The 24,574-nt window shown below is 47.3% G+C and overlaps 2 protein-coding genes across 3 annotated transcripts in view; both read left to right on the top strand.

Annotated features, from left to right (window-relative positions):
- Nucleotides 1–7,625: 7,625 nt before the first annotated feature.
- ACTB (actin beta) lies at nucleotides 7,626–13,300 on the top strand. The gene is made up of 6 exons (XM_054041171.1): nucleotides 7,626–7,735; nucleotides 9,844–9,972; nucleotides 10,367–10,606; nucleotides 11,160–11,598; nucleotides 11,914–12,095; nucleotides 12,609–13,300. The coding sequence occupies exons 2-6, from the start codon at nucleotides 9,850–9,852 to the stop codon at nucleotides 12,750–12,752; spliced, it is 1,128 nt and encodes a 375-aa protein (XP_053897146.1). The 5' UTR covers nucleotides 7,626–7,735; nucleotides 9,844–9,849; the 3' UTR covers nucleotides 12,753–13,300.
- Nucleotides 13,301–21,204: 7,904 nt separating this feature from the next.
- Nucleotides 21,205–24,574, top strand: part of FBXL18 (F-box and leucine rich repeat protein 18) — a 30,204-nt gene continuing 26,834 nt past the window's right edge. For both annotated transcript variants that reach the window (XM_054042885.1, XM_054042886.1), the window contains exons 1-2: nucleotides 21,205–21,291; nucleotides 23,288–23,488. In XM_054042885.1, the coding sequence (XP_053898860.1) occupies nucleotides 21,274–21,291; nucleotides 23,288–23,488 (219 nt within the window). In that variant the 5' untranslated portion in view covers nucleotides 21,205–21,273. The remainder of the gene's footprint in view (nucleotides 21,292–23,287; nucleotides 23,489–24,574) is intronic.

Below are 24,574 nucleotides of genomic sequence, written 5' to 3'. Positions count from 1 at the left end.
AGCAAATAAATATGAGATTCAGCTGGGGAAAATACAAGCTATTACATCTAGGGGGTTAACATAAATGCAGAGGATCCGCTCTCATACTGGTGCAAATTGGGAGTGACTCCACTGGAGTCAAGAGTATTTCACTGGTGTGAAACTGGTTTAAGTGAAAGAAGAGTCAGGCTCATCTCTTCCATGGGAAAAAGAAACCAGTGAGGCCTTACAGCTGAAAGAAACACAGGATGGAGGATGGTGAGTTAGACATGAGCTTTCAAATGTGTCATTGAAGCCAAAAGGCCAAAGCAGTTTTTGGCTGTAGATGGAAGCATCAGGTCACAGAGGGGATAGTTCTGCAAGGGTAGCTACATACACCTCATTACCACAAAGGCGCTGATCAATTGGAGTGACTTCTCAAAAGATTATAGTGAAACATTGATGTTTGAATATATAAAGCGATATACCTCAGGGCAATGATAATAGTCTACACATACTAGAAGGGGAGGAGTTGTCTGGGGTGGCACAGGGGATACAATGAAATTAATAAGGAAAAATGTGACTGTCCCTACAAAGCTTCAGGCTAGAGAGACTTCTTAACTCCTGTGGGTGCGATGGACACCCCACTGCCTGGGACATTGCAAATAAGTGGGACAAAACTGTCAGAGATACACTGTAGGGGACAATCCCATGCTGGCCTGACAAGAGGAAGGACTAGCTGGAGTGACCAAATCGCTCCCATCTCTAATGTCTATGGACCAAACCCTGAGGTCCTTGCTGAAACGCCCATTGAAGATGATGGAAGTTTTGCGGGACTGAGGACTAGTAAAAATGGAGTAAGAAACTCAGGATCTGGGCCTGCAAATCTATGAACTAAGATGTCATGGGCTGGGCCTTCCCTTCCGCCCCACAAGCACAAGAGGAGGGAAAAACCAGTGCTAGAAAAAAAAGCTCTTTGAGGGGATTTTATTCAAAACCCACTTGTTAATTTCAAAAGTTTCCAGGGGTTGCTCAGTATCTTTTGGCTCAGTGTCACCATCTCTCTTCCTCATTGTGGCTAGAGGGTGGAAAGTGAGAGAGCGAATGAGCGTCGGTGTAGGGAAGGGGCGGAGGAGAGGACTCCAGAATGCATCTCCTTGGAAGGGGCAGGGGTACTAGAACAAGTCCTTCTCATGTCATCCCCTGTCAGTAACCCCCTGCAACGGTTTGGGAAGGGAAGAGTCTGAAGGAATCCTTGCATGAGACACATCTTCGTTTGGGTTCCTCCTCCCAGGTTCTTCTATTGGGCATGGGAGGAGGGGTTGGAGCTCACCCTCAGGGATGTTTCTCTCACATAATAAGCCCGAATGTTCCATGGAGGCACTGACTGGCGGGGAGGAGGGAGAGAAAGCGATCAGGAGGTTGTGAAAAGGCTAACAGCCAGAGCACATGATGAGGGAAAGAAAGCTCCAATTATGGGAATGGAAGGGACAAGCTGAAAACAAAGTTGATGCAGTGTCCTATGAGTGAGGCTGCCTGGGGGTGAAATTTCTTTTAAAAAGAACAAGAGATGGAGATGAAGGCAGAGCCGTGGAATATAGTTCCTGAGAACTAGGCCTCAGCCATATCAACCACAGCAGGGCATAGAGCATCCTCCTACAGATGATTTCACCATGAGCCAGGGAGATCCAACACCGCAGAGCAGGCCAAGGGGAAGGCAAGGAAAAGTGAACTGAAACAAAGAAAACCCCTAAAGCCTACACTGACAGTTTCACAATGCCTGCTCATGGGAGGAACTTGTGCCTTCAACTGCCATTGGCTCTGACAGACCTCATTGTAAAGCCTGTTCTGGTATTTAACCCGTATCTTTCTTGGCTTCTCACAGCAGCACATCTCAGATGTCAAGGGACTGGCTGGATATAGATAGGTTGGTCCCCTGTCCTGAAGAATAACAAAATCCCAAAGTGAATATGAGTAGGAGACTGACCCCCCACCCTCCGTTGCATTTTCAGAGAAGATCCAGCCTTTTCTATGGCTCACGTCCAATTTCAGATTGTGGAACGCTCTCTGCTATATCCCTAAACTCACCCTTGAAAATGTTCCCCCCTCGCTCCTCTTTGTGTTACTTCCTTGCAGGTGCAGATAGGGATGGGCGATCTAGTCCAGGTGCAATCTGAACCATCCATGGAGCTATGCCTCAAGCCAGCATGGAGGTGGGCGTGAGGTTCAGATCAGAATGGGAGCCTTTGACACCCACTACTCACTCGCCTGGCCCAGGGGTAAATGATGATGCAATGGAGACCCAGGCCCTAAGACTCTGCTCTGACCTGCTGTGTCCATCACATTCTGTTTGCCTGGTCTCTTCTGTTTAGGTTCCTGTGCCACCTTCATCGCCATGGTAGATGAACGCCTTACATGTGCCACCAAAAGATATCGGGTTCATTTCTGTGCTAACTGATATTAACCTGGAGTCTCTTGCCAGTCCCTTCCTCTGCGTTTTGCTCCAGGAGAACATCCTGTCTGACAACATTAGGCAGTACGCGTGGTAGTAGTCAGTCTGGGGTGTGGAGAGGACCTCGCTATCTGTCTGTGATCAGCAGCCTCAATAAAGAATCCACTTTATATTCAGGAGACTTGAACCCTGGCTTTTCTCTACCTCAAAGGAAATGACGGAAGCCATGCTGCTAACTACTTATTATGGACCCGCTTCTGCGGTCCTTGTGTGGGCAAAATTCCCATTGCATGAAAAGGATTTAACGTTCAGGGGTTTTGTTATTGTTTTCCAAGTGTTTCCAAATTGCTTTATGATTTTCTCCAATATTCCTGGATGTTAGGTGATTCTATCTGGCAGGTATTTCCCTTTCCTTCAAAATGATCCAACCTACATCTGCCATCCCCCATCACACCTCATCCTCTCTGCATGAGTCCCCAAAGACAGGGGAGCTTGGTGACTCCTTTGCTCAGTTCCTTTGCAGGGCTGATGAATCGCATCTGGCCTGCTGATTGGTACACTTCTTATCTCAGGAGTCTTTCACTTGCCTCTTATGAATCCTGATGTTTCTAGTGCCTCATTAACATTTATCTGCCTGAGCCCCCTGCTCCTTTCATCCTTTGTTGCTGAGAACTGCAACAAAGCAGATGTTGACCATGTCAGCCTCCTTCACAATCCCTATTATGGGAGCTCTCTGTTCCCTTCCCCCAACAAATGGGAGTGCTTTTTCTGGTCCCTTATCAACTCTCCCATGTAACCTTTCCCCTTGCTTCATTTTACTCCTTGGCAGCCATCATTCATCCAGGACTTGGAACATCTCCTATTTGACATATAGTACTCACCACGCAGCCTTTTCAAAGCAGTGCATTAATTAATTATTCCCCTAGGGAATTAACCAATTAGCCCCATTTTACTGATGAGGAAGCTGAGCCACAGACAGGTTAAGGGACTTGCCTAAGGTCACAGAGAAAGTCAATGGCAGAGTCAGGATTTGAGCTCAGGAGTGCCTGGTCCCTAGATTCCTATGCTCAGGCCCCTCTTTCCCCTCTCCACCCCTCCTTAAGGAAAACCCTGAGGTTTTGAAGTAACCTTTATTTCATTCCTTATAGCTGGACATTTTTGGCAAGGTGCTTTGGCACTCACCAGGCTGTATTCTGTATGTTCGTAAGAGGAGATCTAGGGTAGGTTTGTAAGAACATTATCAGTGTAAGCTGAGTGCCTCTTTGCACATGTATTTGATCACATTATCATTTAAGAGCCCATCCGTAGTGCACACACTAGTGGTCTATTGTGTCTTATGGGTTTCCCTTCATAGCGTAATTAACAGAGCACATTCATGGTGCAATATGCATGGGATGTGGTCGTCGAGTTCATGTGGCATACTCGCGTTCCTTTAGGCAGGTTCTTGATACCATACGGGTTCTCCTGGATAGGGTGCACATTGTGTGTATCTTCAGAGCCTAACAAAGCTAGTACACACCTAGGGGAACCCCCTCATTGCTAAGAGCACAGTAATGACACAAAGGGCCAAATTCTGCTCTCAGTGACAACCGCGTAAATCTGGAGGGTGCCATTGACTGCCCTGGAATTACTCTGGATTTGCACCAGTGAAGCCGAGGGCAGAGTCTGGTCCAACCTTTCTACGGGGCAACGTGACCCAAGCCAGCACAGAGTTTGGAACAGAGCAGCCACCATGTGGCGGAGCAGGATGGTCCTTTCACAGCGATGACACGAAGATACCCTCCTCTCAGCCCCCACCTTCCTCCTACCCAGGATGGCTACTAGTGGCAGCAGCAGTTCTCCTGGTGTTACCTGGGGCGGACACAGCTCTTTCCACCCCTGCCTTAAGAAAAGAGCTCCCTCAAACCAAGGGGCTTCCAAGCACTGAGAGTCTGGGGGGCACAGTGTCCATTTACCAGGAACCTGAGCTTGCTTCATATTTTCTCCTGGCTGTCATGCCCTTGACACATGACTAGAAATCGCTTATGGCTTGAGTTCACCAGCAGTACAATCCCGCAGTGGATCAGCGTGTCCTCACCCTGCAGCTCTAGGGGATCCTCCCCCTGTTAGGAAGCCATTGGTCCCCCAGGCTGTTCTCTGGGCACCTCAGCACTAAGCCACAGGAAGAAGAAAGGAACCAAGGCCTGATGCCACCAGCCCTTCCCAACTCCTCTGAGCATCCTGCAGGATTCTGGCCCCATACAGGGCTACCGCTGGGCACAGACCCTCTGCACAGGGGTGAATTCAACAAAATAGAACACAGGAAAGCAACATCGGGAATGATAGGATGGGAACAAGATCCTGGCCCAATCCATAAATGGGTTGTTACAGTTGTTATACCCTATAGTATCCCCCCTCCCTAGGCAATGGCAGAGCTCTGTTTTGAAGCTGTTTACACAGCTTCCCCTGCTGCTTTCTTCCCTCCTTTGTTCCACATAGCACAGATGCCATGATACATCTTACCTGGGGAGATAATGTACTCCCCCCCCCCTCACAAAAAACAAAACAAAAAACCACCCAACCTCAGCAGGCAGGATCAACGTTAAATGGCTGGAACAGCGATTCCCTTCAGGCATCCTGTTAGTTGAATGCAGGCCCAGTCCTGCACACCTTTACTCTTAGTCTTTATTCACCTGAGCAGTCTCCTTGACTTTCCTGTGACTAAGGGCTTTCAAGGAACAGGCTGTAAAACGGTCACAGCAGCCCTTCCTATGATGTGTACCCCATCACCCTGTTGTCCCTCTACACCTGAGCGTCACCTAACCATATGATCAGGGCCAAGCTCCTTTGGGGCATCCCAGCTGAAAGGTACCAGTTGGAGGTGTCTGATAAATAGCCCACATGGTTGGCATTTTCCAGGGGATTTTGTGTTTTAAACCACTGGGATTAAATCTGAAAGGACCTACATTTAAGTAACAGTAAGTCTGTGCTGCCGACTGCAACAGATTGTAAGTTGAGGCTGACACTTTACCTCCACTACTGTTTAATTAACTTGGTTAATTACTGAAAGTTTGTACAGTGCTTTGAAGATGCAAAGTGCTACGTAATTGCTGGGCATTGTTACTTTTATGATGGCCTAACCTTTATTTTGAAATGATGGTTGATTATAATAATGAAACCCGGAATTGCAGAAATACAATGCAGTGAGAAACGTTCACACAAAAACAACATACACAAAGACACATTTAGCCTGGCCCCAAACAGCTAAATGGAAAAGGAACAAGAACTCCCAAGTTCCAGCTAAGTCTGATCCTACAATGACCTGTGTGCAGATGAGTGGCTGCAGGCCTCCATCTGCAGACAGCTCAGGCCAGGATCAAGGCCTAAGACAACAACCACTAAGCACTACTCAGGCCAGGTCTACACTATACACGCCCTGAGCAACACAGTCATACCGACCTATCCCCAGTGTAGACACTATGCTGATGGGGGGCTTCTCCCATTGACATAAGCTACTGTCTCTTGCAGACGTGGATTAATTACACAGACTGGAGAAAGAGGGTCCTGTGGCACCTTTAAGACTAACAGAAGTATTGGGAGCATAAGCTTTTATGGGTAAGAACCTCACTTCTTCAGATGCAGTGCCGTGCATCTGAAGAAGTGAGGTTCTTACCCACGAAAGCTTATGCTCCCAATACTTCTGTTAGTCTTAAAGGTGTCACAGGACCCTCTGTTGCTTTTTACACATTCAGACTAACAGGGATACCCCTCTGATACTTGACAGACTGGAGAAGCTCTCTTGTCAACATAGTACCATATTCACTGAAGCACTACAGTGGTGCAGCCTCACTGGTGCAGATTTTTAAGTGTAGACCTGGCCCCAGTGGGTGGGATTCACAAAGGTATGTAGGTGCTTAACTCCAACTGTGACACACAGAGCAGGCAGATCAGGTGCTGGCGTACCATATCACACATTTGCAGCAATCTTAATACAAATATCATTCACAGGGTTTGTAAGTTACCGTAATATTCCTTGGGTGGGTGAGTTAAAGGGCCGCCTTTACCAATGATAGCAGCAAGAGCAGCTCCCTTGTGCCCACTGCCTTGTGGGGTGAATTTGACCCTTAAATTCAATTTTAAATTGGAATCTGTTCTGGATGATGATTATTTGCCTGGTGCCAAAGGCACGTTAATAGTCCAGCATATGGACAGTAGGGGCTGATTTTCCTTTGCCCTATGGCCTCTTGGTGCTTCTTTCTCAGCATAAATGGGCCATAAAGTCAGCAGCTCGCTCACTAGGAATACCTCTAGCATAGGGGCTTCCTTAGCTGATATAACCAGCTGTAGGCCATGCCTTTTCACAGCCTGGGGTGTAGGGGATATTCCAGGGGCACAGTTGGGGGCAGGAACTTTGCTGCTGTCTGAGGCTACTCTAATTTAGACTGGGGGACCAGGAAGGCCCCTTAGCTCCAGAGTAAGCTGCCTTTGCGTTTAACCCCTTCCTGCACTGAGGGGGACCTCAGCCAGGCCAGAGATGTGGCTCTAAGGTTCCTGTCCAGAAGACCCTGCAGTCTAAGGGCCCATTCGCCGCTGAGTGTCGTGTGGCCCCAGTGAAGGCCAGGCATTTCTTCCAGTAGCCAGCCCACTGCAGCGTTCGCAGGATCAGGCTCTCGATAACCTCTTTTTCACTGGCCTGCCGAGGCAGGGAGGTTATTTGAAGGGGATGCCTCCGGGGCACCGGGCGCCACACAACCGAGCCTGCCACGCTCAGTCGAGGGCGGCCAATAATCGGTAGCACGCGGGTGGGATGGGAGGCCGTAAGACCCCCAGGCCTGGCGAGCCACAGTGGCCTGGGCCACCAGACCCACGCGGAGCCCTTTTCCCCAGGGAAGAGGCTGGTGCCTGGGCAGAACAACAAGGCAGCCTCTGCATGCACGTTTCGTTATGAATCAACCCTGCATTGCTATGGCACTGAGCGTGGGCTCACGCCTGCAAAGGAGCAGACAGGGTACTGCACCCACAGGCAGCCAGGAGCAGCCCTCCCCCACCCCTCCTGCTTCTCTCTCGCTCTCTCTCTTTTTTTTTTTTTTTTGCAAGGGTGGGGGGAAAAACTGCTGCAATGTGCAAAGCGGCTCGGGAGAGGCAGCGGCCGGGCCAATCAGAAGGGCTAGCTCCGAAAGTTGCCTTTTATGGCTAGGGCTCTACCGCTCTGGCCCCATAAAACCCGGCTCGCGAGGCGGGTTGGAGTAGCTGTGAGCTCCCTCTGCACGCGTCACATTCCCCCACAAGCCGGCCGAGCCGCTTCTTTTTTTGCCAAGGGGCTAAAAAACTTGCAACTTCCTTAAGGTAAGTGATGAGGGGCAGGAGCCCCCCTTAGAGCCGCTGTCCTTTGAGGGGGGGCAGGGAGGACGGGCTGGATTTCTAAGGGCCCCTTTGATTCGATTTCACTACTCCCACCCCAGCAAAAAGACCCCAAAGAGGGGCTGAATTCTGATGGCTTCCAGATAAAAGCTAATGCTGCCCCCCCCAAGGGAAAGCCATTGCAATGAACTCAGGCTGTTGTGGGGTTGCTTTTTGGGGTAAGATTTATTTAGGGGGTGCTCCTCTTCCAGGGGAGAGTCCATCTCTTTGCAAAGCTAAAGTGCACGAGCTAAACTGTGAATGGCGGAGCATGCGGGGCAGGATCGGTTTATTTTAGCTTTTCCTTGTCCGCGACCAGAGCTGGCAGTGATTGAGTGAGCGAGCTCCCCAGGCAGGCAAGGGGGGTTGAATCCACCGGTGCTGTTGCATGGTTGTGATCGGGACAGGGGGGTGCGGTGGAGTTTGACTCAAGTTAATCTTGAGTTTGTGGGTGGAGAGAGGGTCTCGTCGGTTGCAGTGTTGCTGAGACCGCTGTGGGGCTGTAATCTGGTTCGCTTGTCTCGGTGCCTAAGAGGATTTGTGGTTGGAGTAGAGGTTGAATGGGGGGGGGGAAGGAGGAAGGGACATCTAAAGCGAATCCCCTTCCCAAGAGGAGGGAGGTGGGGGGGGTTGGTGGACCAGTGGTGCTGCTGAAAAGAGGGCTTGGGGGAAGACATCTGGGGGACAGGGGGTATCTCTGTTCGCTGCCCTTACGCTCTGGTTAGGGTGTGACTCCAGAGCTGCTGCTTCCGGTGGCAGAAAGCCGGTACTTCTATTGTATCAGCTCAGCACATGCTGGGTAAAGGTGGGGGAGGCAGAGGGAGGATCCTCCATGCACAGGATGGGGAGGGGAAAAGACATGAATCAGTCTCCCGGCCCAGAGGCTGGGGGGGGGGTCCTCTTTGTCTTGCTGAAGGCATATGGGATCCCTCTGAGAGGTGGCTGCCTCTTCTCTCCCTCCCCCCCCATCCTATGGGGCGGTTACACTGGAGGCCCCCCATACACCCTCTTAAGGGAACACTGGAGGCTCCCTTTTGGTAAGGGGCTGAGGGAGTGGGTGGGTCCAGGAAGACTGATCTGAAATCTGATTCTGCTGAGGGCATTGTCTCTAGTGTCTGGGAAGGGGTGGGGTCCCCGCAGGTCTAGATGGCTAGTGTCTCTGGCCTTGGGGCACAGATCAAGGGCTATTCTGCCTGATAATAGGGGGGAAGAGGTGCTCTTTTTATTGCTGGTTTGGTTTTAAAATGCATTTAAAAAAAAAAAACTTTCCAGCCAAGCCATGCTTCTACCCGACAGTGGGGTGAAGGAGTTAGGTTCCCAGAGCAACCTTGCTAGGTTGGTACAAAGGGTGGGAGGAGGCACAGGTGGGGAGAATCTGACTTTTCAGTTAACCAGTGGCTCTGCTGCTCTAAACCTGGCACTTCAGTCTCTGATTACTGAGTTCTCCTTATGTGACAATTGCATAATAGCATTGTCTTAATCCTGTGCTAGCTTGTGCTGTCACTCGGTGTAAAGGGTTTTGAGGCTAGCTGGTGGGGAACCTGCAATTCAACTTGCCCAGTTGAAGACACCCTAGTGCTGGTACCAGGCACACTCCCTCTTGCAGGGAGTGGCCACAGCCATATGCTTCATTTGAAAAGGGAGGGGAGTGGCTTGTCTCCTTAATCAGTCCTCCAAAAGCTGGCTCCACACCGCACTACTAGCTTCTTGCAAAGCTTGCTCTAACCATTGCCTTTTATGGTAATAATGTGAGACTAGAGCAGGGACTTCCTTTGTCCCAAATCGGTGCAAAGGCAAAATATGCAGTGCTCTGCGCCCTCTAGTGGCTGAAAGGGAGAAGTCCAGCTCACAAACAGGAAGCTAGAAAGGAAATGGGTGGGGAAGGCCCTTGCCTCTGCATACCGCATGGGGGTTTCCTCCCAAACCATGATACGCTCACAGCCATTACAAGTTTTTCCGGAAATTCTGGAGCATGGAGACGTCAATAAACTTAAAATGAAACATCTGTTGCCCAGCTAATCAAGCTTGCTGATGTTGTCTCCATTACTTTACAGTTCGCCATGGATGATGATATTGCTGCGCTCGTTGTTGACAATGGCTCCGGTATGTGCAAAGCCGGTTTTGCTGGGGATGATGCCCCTCGTGCTGTCTTCCCATCCATCGTCGGTCGCCCCAGACATCAGGTATGTAATGGAATTAGCATCTTGCCTGTATTGTCGGATGAATCCTAGTGATCAGAAGAAAACACTGCATAGTGTATATGATCTAGATCATATCCTGTCGGCACACAGATGTGTGGCCGTGCAGGAGTGAAAAGAAATGAGCTAGTTTAGTGCATCTACTGTCAGCCAGTAAAATGCCCCATCTCTACTGGGATGGGGAAGTTGTGTACCTATGGCCTGGCTTCCTAGGTCCTGTAACCTCTAATGCCTCAGCAAAACTCTAAAGAGCACGCTAGCAGCCAGGGTTGAGGAACTGGCTGAGGAACGGGGCCTGGTGTTTAGTCCGCCAATGGATTGGTGTCTTAGCGTTAGTGGACCAAGTTTGACTAATCGGCTCTGACTTTTCTCTCTACAGGGTGTGATGGTTGGTATGGGCCAGAAAGACAGCTACGTTGGTGATGAAGCCCAAAGTAAAAGAGGTATCCTGACCCTGAAATACCCCATTGAACACGGTATTGTCACCAACTGGGATGACATGGAGAAGATCTGGCACCACACCTTCTACAATGAACTCAGAGTTGCCCCTGAGGAGCACCCTGTGCTGCTTACAGAGGCTCCCCTGAACCCCAAGGCCAACAGAGAAAAGATGACACAGGTGTGTAAAGTGGCCTTGGTCCCCATTCTCCATCATTTGGCTCCAGCTGATTGAGAGCCGCTGGCCAGCATTCCTCCCTTGCGTGCCTTCATCTTTTTTCCTTTGCCATTCTCTACAGGGTTTTCCTTTCCTGACCTGAGTCTTCTCTTTGCTGGATCTTGACAGGTTTTATTTGCTTTTCCTAAGCTGGTGTCCTCTTGCTGACTTTATACTAGCAACTCCTTTAACTGCTTTTTCTAACAACACTAACTCATTCACCTGCCCTGAGTGACTTCTGTAACATAGCTTTCTAGAGCTTGTGAGAAAGCTAAGATGTTAGTCCATGTTCTCCATTCCTCTTTCCAAGGTTTGATCTTGGGTTGGTGGGTTTGCTGTGAGCTCAGAGCTGGTTGGTATGGTCTCCCATTCCAGAAGACCAAATCCTGAGTCTGCAGACGCTACACTCTGCAGCATAAGGACATTTGCATGACTTGCCGCAAACTGTCTCTTGTGAGTGCCGAGTGAACTTCTTGGTCACATCCTGTCAACTTAACCTCTTCTCTTGTGTCCACAGATCATGTTTGAGACCTTCAACACCCCAGCCATGTACGTAGCCATTCAGGCTGTGTTGTCCCTGTACGCCTCTGGTCGTACCACAGGTATTGTGATGGACTCTGGTGATGGTGTCACCCACACTGTGCCCATCTATGAAGGTTATGCCCTCCCCCACGCCATCCTCCGTCTGGATCTGGCTGGCCGTGATCTGACGGACTACCTCATGAAGATCCTGACAGAGAGAGGCTACAGCTTCACCACCACAGCCGAAAGGGAAATCGTGCGTGACATCAAGGAAAAGCTGTGCTACGTTGCTCTGGACTTCGAACAGGAGATGGCCACCGCTGCCTCCAGCTCTTCCCTGGAGAAGAGCTACGAACTCCCTGATGGTCAGGTGATCACCATTGGCAATGAAAGGTTCAGGTGCCCAGAAGCCCTCTTCCAGCCATCTTTCTTGGGTAAGTCCTCATCTTGTAGGAGATGATTGGTGCAATTTGCTTTTGTCTTTGCCTTTCCCCCCAAGCTTTAGTGGTGAATCTAATGGCACATAGCTTCCCACACAATCATTCTAGACTAACTTAAGTGTTGTGAAGCCAAGCGAGAGATCTCTTCTTCGCTGAAGGCTGGAAGAAGCACTTGTCTCTATCTGGTGCTGGATTCTGCATGATGTATGCATTTGGCATTCTTAGTGTGCCCTAAATTACACTAGCTTATTAGGTTGTGATCCTCTAGTTGGTATCTTACTGACCTTATTACTGGTTCCTTCCTGCTAGGTATGGAATCCTGTGGCATCCATGAAACTACCTTCAACTCCATCATGAAGTGTGATGTGGATATCCGTAAAGACCTGTACGCCAACACTGTGCTGTCTGGTGGTACCACCATGTACCCAGGCATTGCTGACAGAATGCAGAAGGAGATCACAGCCCTGGCACCCAGCACAATGAAAATTAAGGTATGTTGGAGACCCCAGAACTTGTGCTCTCTGCTCATGTTCCAGCAGTGGGTGGCGTTGTCCTGATCAGAGCTAGGTCCCTGGGATGGAAAAAAGCTACAAGAGCTCAAATCCTGGAATCATTGGGTCATGGTATTTTGATGACAGTACCACCATGTGAATAGTCTTCCTTGGCCTGAAGCACTGGCACTAACGGGCTGATGAAAAATGCTGTTCCTAAATTGGGAATGAACATGAGATCTTGCCACTCAAGCCTGTTCAGATTAAATGCCATGTGATGGTGGCTAAAAGTGAATGCTGACTATCGTTGGTCTTTTAATGTGGCAAATCTAGTGGCTTGCAACAGGCCTGGTCTTAACCTTTTCATGTTACTCAATTTTTCATTAAGTTGCAAAAGAGCTCCAGAAGGGTTGTGCCCTGTTGGCTATAGCCCAAACTGTGATCCAGCTACAGTGGCATCAGTAGTGTTGGTTGGCATCTGATACAAGCATGTAACTCTCTTGTCTCCTACAGATTATTGCCCCCCCTGAGCGCAAGTACTCTGTCTGGATTGGTGGCTCCATCCTTGCCTCTCTGTCCACCTTCCAGCAGATGTGGATCAGCAAGCAGGAGTACGACGAATCCGGACCCTCCATTGTCCACCGCAAATGCTTCTAAACCGGACTGTTACCACATCCCACCTTTGATAAAACCCATAATTGCGCATAAAACAAGATGAGATTGGCATGGCTTTATTTGTTTTTTTTGGCGCTTGACTCAGGATCTAAAAACTGGAATGGTGAAGGTGACAGCAGCAGTCTTAACATGTTGGCGCGAACGTCCCCAAAGTTCTACAGTGCATCAGGACTTTGATTGTACATTTGTTTTTTAATAGTCATTCCAAATATTGCATAATGCATTGTTACAGGAAGTTACTTGCCTCTGTGGAGGCAGCAGCCCAGCTCGAAGGAGTAGAGTAATGCTTGTCAGTAAATTATGTAACCCAACAAGTGTCTTTGTATCTGCCGCCTTAAAACAAAACACACTTGATCCCTTCTTTTGATTTTTGTCAAGCAAATGGGCTGTTTCCCCAATTATAGATGTGAATGAAGGCTTTACAGTACCCCTTGAGCGTCCAATGAGAAGTGGTGCCAGTATGTGGGGGAGGGGAGGGGCTACCTGTACACTGACTTAAGACCAGTTCAAATAAAAGTGCACACAATAGAGGCTTGGCTGGTGTTGACTCTTTCTCGCTTCACTGTACGCACGGATCATGTCCTGCTACTGGGTTTTGGGGGGGGGGGGGGTGAGAAGACCCATTCCCAGCTGGGGTGAGGTTGGGTAGGAAGGCAAGATGTGGTGCAGAGCCAGCATTTGAGCTCTGTACCACTGCAGAGCCTACAGGAAGAACAAGTCTCTCCTGGAACCTTCTCGGCATTCCTTGGACCCTACCAAAGGCCAGGCCTGAGCCATTACTTTAATGCTTCCCAGCTGCCTCTCCTGCCAGACTTCCTGCTGTTAGGTGCCAGCTGTGCTAAAGCAGGTGGACTCCACAATGCTGACAAATTTGTCCTTAAACTACCCCCACCCCATCCCCCTTTCTGCTTCCACCACTTCTATCTGTGTCCTCCTAGAGGAATCAAAGCAGAAGGAAAAAGGTGACCAACCAGATGTCTGCTACAGCCAAAAAGGAGCAGGGGAGTCCTGGTGCAGCTCTGATTTGGTTGCTGAAGCACTGAATCTTTCCTGCTGTGCATTCAAATCTGTAAGGGGGCTAGATCTAGAATCCCTTTCTCTAGACATAAGCAGAACAAAGTTCACTTGTAGGGTTAAAGGACTACTTAAACCCAGAGGTTAGGAATAGACAAGACCTGACTACATTCCCCTTTGCTACACTTATCTCCACTTGTGATCTCTTTCCTTCCCCCCCCTCCCCCCACACGCCATAGTACACAGGTGAAGGCATAGGGCTCCACAACTCCCAACTGCAGGTTGCTGAGCAGCTAGTAAGCAGGGTCACCAGCAAAGTCATGCCAGAAGTGGAGGCTGGAAGAAAAGTTGCTGCTCTAGCTCTCCACCTGCCCTACACTATAATATGTTCCCCTGGGAACTCTGGCTTTGATCTCTTGCAGGGGTGAGTACTGCCAGATGTGCAGTGATGTGCCCCAAGCAGAACTGAAGTCTGCTGTCACAATGCACTTTCTTTTAAGATTTAAAAATCCCCATCAATCAATGACTATAAGCACATGCTCCAATCAATGCTAAAAATACCCAGGAGTCTAGTACCTCGCCCATAATAACCCTCATTGTTTATAAGCAAAACTGATTGATAGTAGTTACAGTGTCTGCAAAAGTCAGCAGAGGCATTAAGCCGCATACCTCTAAGAGTAGATCCACAAAGACCATTTATACTTAGTCACTAAAGCTAGGATTATCAGTCAATAGCAAAACTCACAGGGCAGTAGGGAGTTTATTTATAGAGCATCCAAACTGGGCTAGGCATGGCCCTGTTATAAAGAGCCATCCATTTAAAAGGATGGCATTGAGACGGGGAGAGATACAGGCCATATGATTGGCTGGTGTAGAGACCCAACTGAGATCAAGCTCCCATTATTTTGGGTACTATGCAAACAACCCCTGCTTCAAAGAACTTGTCTAAGACAGGCACAGTGAGTGAATTGGCTTAACCCACAGTTTCTTGAGTTCCAGCCTTATGCCCTGCTGTCTAGACTGCAGCCTCTCCCCTACATACTGGGACATCTGTATTAACTTGTATTTATTTTTTACACTATAGGTAGCCTTGAGGGATTCAAAGGAGGATGTTCCAGCACGAACAATGGCACATGGGGTCAGGCTCTCATCCAGTTGAGAGGGACTGAGCCAGGCTATGTAATGATTTCCCAAGGCTTTTATAGTCTGCCTGCCTACCAGCACTAAAGGACTGCCAATTGATCACCTTTAAAAACAGAGTGAAGGCAGGAACCAGTTTGAGACTAAAATTCAGTCTTTATCTGCTTTTTCGGCCTTGTCCTGCTGTGCCTAGCTATCAAGCTGCCTACGGTGTAAACCATCTTCCAGCGTGCAGGCCTGTGAATGGCAGTGTATTAACGATGGGAGCTCAGCTTACTTTTGAGTTTGCTGGCCTTGGTCTGTCACCGTATTAATATATACTTGGCTATGGATGCTTACAGAAACTCAGTTTCCAAACACATGTTCGGGGGCATAGAGGATGATCTAAACCCATGTCTCTTAGCTTGTCCTTAGAGCATGGAGATGCCATGGAGCTTGTGTATAAGGGTCCAACTCATGCTTTCCTTTCTGACTGAAGAAGTTGCTGTTGAAATGGTGGTTGGGATACAAACAGAAGATTATGACGTAAGAGGTGCTTTTGCAAGGGCTTCTCTGATTCTTTTCCCTTGCAGCTACAGTCAACCGACCACTGAAGTGCGCAAGGTTCTTCTGGTATAGCTTATCGCCTTGGCTAACCAAGAACTTTATGCGTTATGCCAAGTTGAACATGCATAGATTCTTATTAGGTTCCTTGGATAAGGCTTGGTAATTGTGTCTCTTAGTGATTACATGCTAGAGAAAAGAATTTTGTGTCACCCTGGGGAAAACATTACTCACTACTCAGGACTCTCAACTCCTGGGGTGTTTTCCTTTAGCGAGCGAGGGGATGTTTTTTATACATAGTCATCTCTTCCTAACGCTAATTAGTGTTGAGCTAGATCTGGGAATTTATTTCTAGCCATTGCATAGGTTTGGGGGTAATATATCTTTCCACTGACTCTAATCCCACTGAATCACTGGTCACTGGAAGAATGCGTTGTCCTTCATCAAAAGTAGTCATGCACGGTGCACTGGCTGTGGCAGAGGCCCGGGAGTCAGGAGACCTTGACGCTATACCCTGTGCTACCACTGACTCACTGTGACCATGTGCAAGTTCACAGTCGCTGTGCTGCTTTCCTCGGCTGTAGATTAGGGAGAACGATACCCACCATGGTAGGGGTGGCCGTGAGCTCCTTAGAAGAAAGAGGCTATGGAAGGGCAGCGTGTTATTTACATCATTGCATGAGTTCGTCAGTGAACCACGACATGGATTCAGCGCTAAATTTAGTACTTTATTCATCAAATGTATTTGCATTTCAAATAAGGCCCTCAGCTTCCCAGATGGGGGAGTCCCTCTTGTTCCAGTCTCTGCTTTCTCACTTTATACCTAGCTGGGCCTTCAGACCCCGGTCACTGATCAGTGAACAGGTGCGCCGCACCTAATGCTGCTGGGACTTCCTCAGCATACTCTCAATACAGAATCCAAGTAAATCCTTTTTTCTTTGGCACTTTGGCCATTGGGTAAGTCGATTTCTCAGCCGTACCTGGTATGGGTGTCAGTATTGTGGGTGCCAGTGACTAGGATCCACCCTCATTTGGATTTTTTAGGGGATTTTTCCATATCCTTCTGGAAGGCCCAAGAATTCCCATTTGTCTTAGCTTCACCTTCCTCGACCGTCTTTGAGACACCATGTCATGGGTTTAACCCTCAGCCATCTAGCCTTCACTCAACTTCCCAGTCAATGCCACACTTCATTTGATTGGGAGAAGAAGGCTAATTGGGCCCAGACTTACCTGGTTTTTCATCTTTCTCCCCTAAGAGTGCTCAACTTTCACCTAGTGATGTAGGTAGACACCAGCAGCAAGACGTGTGCTCTGAAGTCAGCTTGGGAACAAGGAAGTCACCTCACTGATCAGCTTATGGGTGCAAGCTATCGAAACAGATTAGTGATGTCCTTGGTAAAGGAGATTGTTTCTTCTTTTGGGATTTAACTCCTGCATTAATTGATCATCAGCCTCCTTACTTTTCAATGTTTCCCAACCACTGGGAATATTATTGGGTGCCACCAGATGGTGCTGTTACAGATAGCCTGACAAGCTCTAGTTAACAGAAAGTATAGCTAGTTACACTGCAGAAGAAATGCTTATCGTTAGTGGTGGTACAATTCTTTTTAGCAGCTGTGTGTAGCACCAGTGAAGGTGCAAAGCTGCTGGCTACAGGTTATACTCATGCAAACAAACTAAGCTATCATATGGTGTCAACGCATTACATGCCCCCTTTGGGAAAAGTCTATTGTCAAGCAGCAGATAAAGAATGTTTTGACTGGGATTTTGTCATTGAAATGGGTTGTAAATATTCTTTGCGCTCAGAGGAAGAGTTCCATGTTCTGAAGCGAGTGGTGTGTCTGTTTTTTGGCAAAGTGGCTGCTAAACTACATTAGATAGTTGCTAGAGGTGGCATTGTGCTCTGGCTTGCCCTCTACCCCCCGCCCCCATAACTCCCAAGTAGGCGGCAAACTGGTGGCAAGAGGGATGAGGCCGTATCACATGCTATTAGCTATTCCAACTTTCATTGCAATGCATGGACATCACCGGGGAGATTGCTGTAGTTACACTGGGAGCCTTAATAGTCCGTACAGCAGCCACATTTATGTTCCCTCCACCTTCACCTTCTGTGCTACACCTTCTGGAGGCACAGCACAGACGCTGCCCTCCAGGTGTTTTACGCCTATCATGCTGGTCCTGTTGTTTTAGTTGTTTATTTTGCCTGTATGTTACATTGGAAATTCAGGTCGTGTCTACCCTTTTTGCATGAAAAATTCTATGGATGACTAGAGAATGGGTAGGTTAGTGATCTCACCCATACTAAGCAAGTCAATCCTGATTGAGGGGGCTGGGTGATTGTTATTCAGACTTTAAAATATCCTTTTGGTTTGGTTTTGATAACTTCTATTTAACTCCAGCACTTGCCAAATAGTGAGCGTAATACATGTCTTGTTAAAGATGCTACACTCTCTGCCATCAATCAATCAAGGATTGAAAGAGCTCTCACTCCATAGCTTTGGGCCCTCCAAGGGACACTGCTAGCAAAACAGGTATAACAAGACATAAGGCTCCTGATATTTCTAAGGTTAAAAATACAATCACCCCCTAGTCTTTTAATACCTTGTTCATGACTTCAGAAAGAAACAGGGCAATTACTCATTTTTGTCCTTTCTAGGTCATCTTTAAGGAATCCTTTATATGAAAACAAATCTAAAACCATACATGTAGCTACAGAAAAACCATCATTTTGGTGGTTTCTGTACTTGAGATTCAGCCATCAGTAGCCAGCAATGCAAATGAGGTAAGTTGCACTCACTATCTGTTTGAAAGTGCAATATAACGTTCCTGGGTGAGTCATCAGCAGTGGGGATTGAACCCTGGACTTCTGAATCTTAAAGCACAAGCTGCACCTTGTGCCTAAAGAGATGTTTCTGTTAGCTGATACTATAGAATATCAGAACAGCTATACTGGGTCAGACCAATGGTCCATCTAGCCCAGTATCCTGCCTTCTGACAGTGCCAATGCCAGATGCATCAGAGGGAGTGAACAGAACAGGGCAATTTTGAGTGATCTATCCCCTGTCATCCAATCCCAGATTCTGGCAGTTGGAAGTTTAGGAACACAAGGAACATGGGCTTGCGTCCCTGATCATTTTGGCTAATAGCTGTTGATAGAGACGTACTTATCTAATTCTTTTCTGAACCCAGTTATACTTTGACCTTCAAAACATCCCCTGGCAATGAGTTCCACAGGTTGACGGTGCACTGTGTAAAGAAATACTTCCTTATGTTTGTTTTAAACCTGCCGCCTATCAATTTCACTGGGTGACCCTTAGTTCTTGTGTTATGTGAAGAGGTAAATAGCACTTACCTATTCACTTTCTCCGCACCATTCATGATTTTATAGACCTCTATCATATTCCCCTCCCCCTTAGTCATCTGTTTTCTAAACTGAACAGCCCCACTCTTTTTAATCTCTCCTCATATGGAAGCTGTTCCATTATACCCTCAATCATTTTTGTTGCCCTTCTCTGTACCATTTCCAATCCTAATATATCTTTTTTGAGATGGGCCAATCAGAACTGGGCGCAATATTCAAGACTTATCAACCTCTGCATGTGGCCAAGTCATCACAAGAAGGGGACAAAGTGCCACACCGAGTGGGTGTGGGATACAAAAGTAGGGTGAGCTCTACCTTTCTTTGTCTACACTTGAGATTTGCCTCAGTGCAGCTGCTACGCTTGCGGGATCAGGGATAATTGCAAATATTGGCAAGGCCTTTGCATTCCCTCCTGAAAGTGGATCCGGATGGAAGCCATCGAATGAACAAATGCATTTGGGAAAACAAAACTGCAATGCCCTGCAAAGCTAGATGTGTTAATAATCAAACTTTATTTGAATACACCAATCAGAACAGGAAGTAAGGGCCACCCAGCGACTCATAGGCAGAGCTGGAATTGTGCTGAAGGGATCAGTAACTGCTGCCCAGGGTTATTTGGGATGACTTCTCAAGGGGTTGACTGACATTTGCAAAGCTGAGTCGTGGGTTTGAATTATGCTAGGAGTTTGTGAGCAACCTCTCTGTCTGTTTGGAGCTAAAGTCTATGATGCCGTATCGCTTGTGGAACGATGTGAAATGAGTTGCTGCCTGGCTCAAAGCAAACCACATCAGAATGGATCCGTTGCTGTGGATGGGAGACATGGGCTTTGGGGCTAGCTTTTCAGTAGCCCAGGCGGTGTTACCTGACTCCATTTAAGATATATTTTAAAAAATTTTCACTGGCCCCCTCGCAATGTTTCTGGGCCCAGATACAGTGAAATTTATGTTTATGTGATTGTCATTCACTATATATTTGCAGAGTGTCTAATTCAATGAGGCAATGAAGTGACTGCCTCTTAGCGGTATCACAACATACATGTTTATTATTAATAATAATAATACATTTAGCTAAATACACAATAAGAAGGTTCTCTGAAATGCATTGACCAATAAGGATGGATTCTTGTCTAGATTTTACTGCTCATAAATTGTTTTAAACAATATAGAGATAACTAACTAAAGTCTAATTAAATCTAAAGAAACTTAACCCCACAATCAGCTGTGTGCAGACTGTATACCCCATTTTCAGCTCGTTGAGCAAACCTTGACTAAACAGATGGGTTTAATTTTTCCTATATGTTTATTTTTATTTCACTAGCTATTGAGTGACTGCATTACCACCCCATAATACTATTATTTGAGTGTATTGCAATAGCACATAGAGGCCCCAGGTGGGATCAGGGCCTCATTGTGTTTGGCATCACACAATGTAAGGCCACACCCCTGCAGCTTGATCCACACGAACAAAAGAGTCCATCTGCACGATCCGACAGCAGGATTGAGGCTTAATTAATGAATAAATGTCTGAAATGTTGTACTCTGTTTGCAACAGGGTACAATAAATGCTTTCAATGAGGGAGTAGCCTGTGATAGTAGATAGACAGGCCTTAAGGTAAAGTCCTATACAATTTAATAGGGCTAAAACCAATATGAAGCTGCAGAAATTTCACGGGGTTCTATAGAAAGTAATCTGAAACCAGCATTACCAACTCTTATGAGTTTATCACGAATCTCACCATATTTGCTGCTTATCTTAAAAGTCCCAGCGCTCGGAGTCATGGGATTATGCAACAACCCTGGCTTCCATTTAAAAAAAGAGTAAATTATTAGCTGTGATAAATGCTTGAAAACATGTTTCCCTAATAGCTCAGAAACCGGAAGGCAAGTTAAAAGACCCTCTCCCCCATGTATTACTTTAATAACATATCCTGCTTTCTAAACCAAGTTTATGGGGTTTCTTTTGGCACCTGACTCGTTGTTTGGGGTTGGCAACTCTGAAAACCCTAAGACTGTAGTATGGGATGACATCTTTCATAGGTTTTGTTGGCCCAGGCTATCAGGACCTATGGCACAGAGTCTAGAGACGATTCTCCGTGTAATCCCATACCATGGCTCAAAGAAGGTTTGGAAAAATTGCCATAAGGGATCAGGGATTGCCCAGTGCCACTCCCAACATGACGGCTAGGAAGGGGGCGAGAGCCACTGCCACACTCAAGATGGCGGCACGAATGGGCGTCAATGCCACTCCCAACATGGCGGCAAAAGGACGGCGCTGAGACGCTAATGCCACTCCCAAGATGAAGGCAGGGAGCTGGCCCAGGAGAAAGAGCGGAAGTGAGGTCAGAGGTGCGCCGGAAGTGTGGGGTGATCCTGAAGCCGGAGAAGCGGCTTGTTTAAGCGGCTCGAGAGGGCGGCCCGGGCTCTGGAGGCAGCTGCTGGGGGACCATGTTCGACCCGGGACAGGTAAAGCTGCGGGAGAGGGGGCAGCGGCAGCGGCCCGGCGCCATAGCAACCCCCGCGCGGCCCCATAGCAACCCCCTCCCCTCTCTATCCGACTCCGCCCCCTCCTGCCTTCATCCCTCCCCACAAAGCTTCTTCCCTACGGGCCCTGCTGGCCCAGCTCCCCCCCTTCCATCCCCGTATATCCCTCCCCCGCCCCCCCTCCCCCCGCAAGGCCCTGCGCTGAGTGGGCCAGGGAGGCTGAGTTCGCCTAGTCCCCCCTCTCGGGTGGGGGTGGGGGCGCCGCACTGATGCCCCCTTGCTCTGACGGGGGCCCTCGATGGCAGCCTGGCGCCTTTCTCAACCATACCATCCACATTCCCCGTGTTTCACCTCGCGGAATCCCCTGAACAAACATCTGTCAGGGATGATCTCGGCTTATTTGGGCCTGGCTCAGGGCAGGGGGCTGGACGGGATGACCTCTTCTCTTGAGACCCCTTGCAGCCCTACATGTCTATGATTCTAGCCTCGCGCGCGTGCCTGCTCCAGACTTGTTTTTCTCCTGTTGATGTTGTTTTGGCTTGGCTTTCTTTTGAGACCCAAGGACTGTTGTCATACTTGTTTTTGATTAGAACAAATGAAAGAACCGTGGAAGGGATTAGAATGTAAAAATGAATGGAAAGTAACCTTAGATCAAAGTAGGCTCATTCTGGGGCTTGCCAGGTGATCCTTTCACTTCCATGTCAGTGCCCGGCCTGGTTATGGGTTGTTTAGTTAAACTGGAAGGGGAACTGTCTAGGATCTTACTAGTGGATGAATTCTTTCTATGAGTTAGCAAGAATTTATAAATTGTGATATTTGCTTCGTGCATCTTTTATCCATGAGAACTGCATAATAACTGTTTCTGAAATGATCCTTAAAGGAGCGGTTCAGCTGTTTCAGTGCTCTAGCTGTAGTGCAGTGTGTTGGTGGGGTATTTGGCCATGTCTGTGCTGGGTATTTGTTGTCTGTACTGGCTTAAAATGTTTTCTCCCTAGTTTAGAAATTGTATGTCTAGACTTTTAAAACAGAGTCTGACCATAGGACCAAACTCCTATATCATATATATTTAGGGTACTGCACTGCTTTCAGTCAATTCAGCAAACTCAGTTTCCCTTTTAAAGACAGGAGGAGAAATCCTGGCCCTCATCAAAATCAGTGGCAAAATTTGCATTGATTTCAATGGGACAGGATTTCCGTGAGGGTCTTTAATAATCTAGTTTTATTCTTATCTCTGTGTAGGCATGCTGTAAATGCCAGACACTCAGGCTTGGGAGTATTATTTTGCTACAGAATCATTCCCAATGGCTGCTGCAGTGTTGATGAGCTCTGGGATTAATAGTCTGTTAGCTGGGAATTCTTGCCACAACATGTGATCTCAAGGGAGGGAGGATAAAAAGGAAAAACAGAGGTGGAATATGACTTTGCAGTTTCTGTAGTTTCAAACGATGTAAACATCTGACATAAAATGTACAAATAAACTGAAGGCAGATGGTGGTATAAAAGATGAGGCAAAGTAAGAGGTTCTTACTTAGATCACACGTTTTGAGGGTAGGGGGAATAGAGGTGATAGGTTGCATTTCTGAAGAAGGGGAAAATCACTTTCTCAACTCCCAAGCAGGTCTTGGGCAGTACTGGGAATTAACTAGTTTAGTAACAACACCGTAGCAATAAACTACAAGACAGAATGAGCATAAAAGGGTTTTCTTCTGTTTCTAAATCAGCACTTCGAAGGAGGCTGATGAATTGGCAAAACAAGGAGAAGGCACTGCAGTATTGGCAAGGCAGTAGTGTAAAATCTGATCTAGAGGAAAGTTGGTCTCTGTAGACAGTAGTAACCAATGGCTCAATCCGTGAGGCTTAATCCATTTCTACCTCCGCTTATTTTATAAATCCTGCTCTTCCCAGGTCTGTCTTTTCTCCTCTGTCTCTCATTAATTCCATGAGGCTTCCGAGCTGACTTGCTGCTTTTTCCTTTCAGGAGACGCTGAGTGCAGAGATTGGGGAGGACAGTAATGGCATCAACCTGATGGAGTTCTCAGATGAGATCCTTTTGCACATCCTGAGCTACGTTTCTTGCACAGACCTTGTTCTGAATGTGAGGAGAACCTGCAGAAAGCTTGCAACTCTTTGTCTTGACAAGAGTTTAACCCACACGGTGCAACTTCATAAAAAATATCAGGTGGGGAGAAGCTGGTTTTATGCCCAGATAGGGCATGGGGATTGTGGTAGGCTGCCAGAGTGGGCTGCTTCAGAGAGTATGAAGACAGACTGATTTCTCCAAGTACAAAACAAACCATAAACATAGTTATATCCTTATAGCCCTGACTTGGAGGGAAGGGGGTGATTTCTCAAGAATTAGGACAGTTAGTGTGGCTACTCCAGAGACCTACTGTCACTTGGTTTAGGATAAAGCAACAGAGGGTCCTGTGGCACCTTTGAGACTAACAGAAGTATTGGAAGCATAAGCTTTCGTGGGGAAGAACCTCACTTCTTCAGATGCAAGTCCTTCAGGTGCCACAGGACCCTCTGTTGCTTTTTACAGATTCAGACTAACACGGCTATCCCTCTGATACTTAGTTTAGGATGTAGTCCAGAAAGCCAATGTTACAACCACTTCTGGTTTTCCATATGGCTGTTTATAAAAAAAAAAAAAAAATGCTTAACTCGAATGTACAGTAGACCTATTTCAGAATGTCAGTTGTATTCCAAATCACTTAACTGGCATTTTAAAAAAAAATCTAAATTGTATGTAACAGCCTGCAGGTGATAAACTAAAGGGATAGCAACTTGAAAACAAGTAGCTTTAAAAAAAGTTTAATGTAGCTTTGGTCATTTCTGTCTTCCCAGGATGATGATGATAAGATGCCCTTACAATGTTTCTTATTTTTTCAGAATTTGTTTCTCTTCCTGTTAGTGAAACACCCACATGAACAGGGGGAAATGACTACACAAAGTGCTGTCAAATACCCAAAGCAAACTAAAACCGACACATGTATTTTTCGGTCTCTTGGTTATAGAAAATCTTAAGTGTTGTAATGATAGTAGGTAGTAAAAACAACTTCCAGGTAGAAGTGTGACTTTTAAGTTGACTGTCTCTCTAAGTGTAGGAAAGGGAGAAAGCATATTTCATCTAATGTGGAATGGGCTGGAAAGTGGATGAAGCAGAGAGAACAAGCAGTAGTTCCTCTGTCAACTTGAACTCTTCCACAGATGCATAATTCTGCAGACACAGGGCCTGAAGCTGAGAAGTGGTGAATACCCTCAA

Source organism: Malaclemys terrapin, chromosome 10 (assembly GCF_027887155.1).
Source record: "Malaclemys terrapin pileata isolate rMalTer1 chromosome 10, rMalTer1.hap1, whole genome shotgun sequence".
NCBI lineage: Eukaryota > Metazoa > Chordata > Testudines > Emydidae > Malaclemys > Malaclemys terrapin.
Note: the sequence above shows the minus strand (reverse complement) of the source record. Positions and strands in the feature narration are given on the sequence as shown.

Coding starts and splice junctions, on each gene's coding strand:
- ACTB (XM_054041171.1), top strand. CDS start 9,850: ATGGATGATGATATTGCTGCGCTCGTTGTTGACAATGGCTCCGGTATG. Junction 10,607..11,159: donor ACAGAGAAAAGATGACACAG/GTGTGTAAAGTG, acceptor TTGTGTCCACAG/ATCATGTTTGAGACCTTCAA. Junction 11,599..11,913: donor CTTCCAGCCATCTTTCTTGG/GTAAGTCCTCAT, acceptor CCTTCCTGCTAG/GTATGGAATCCTGTGGCATC.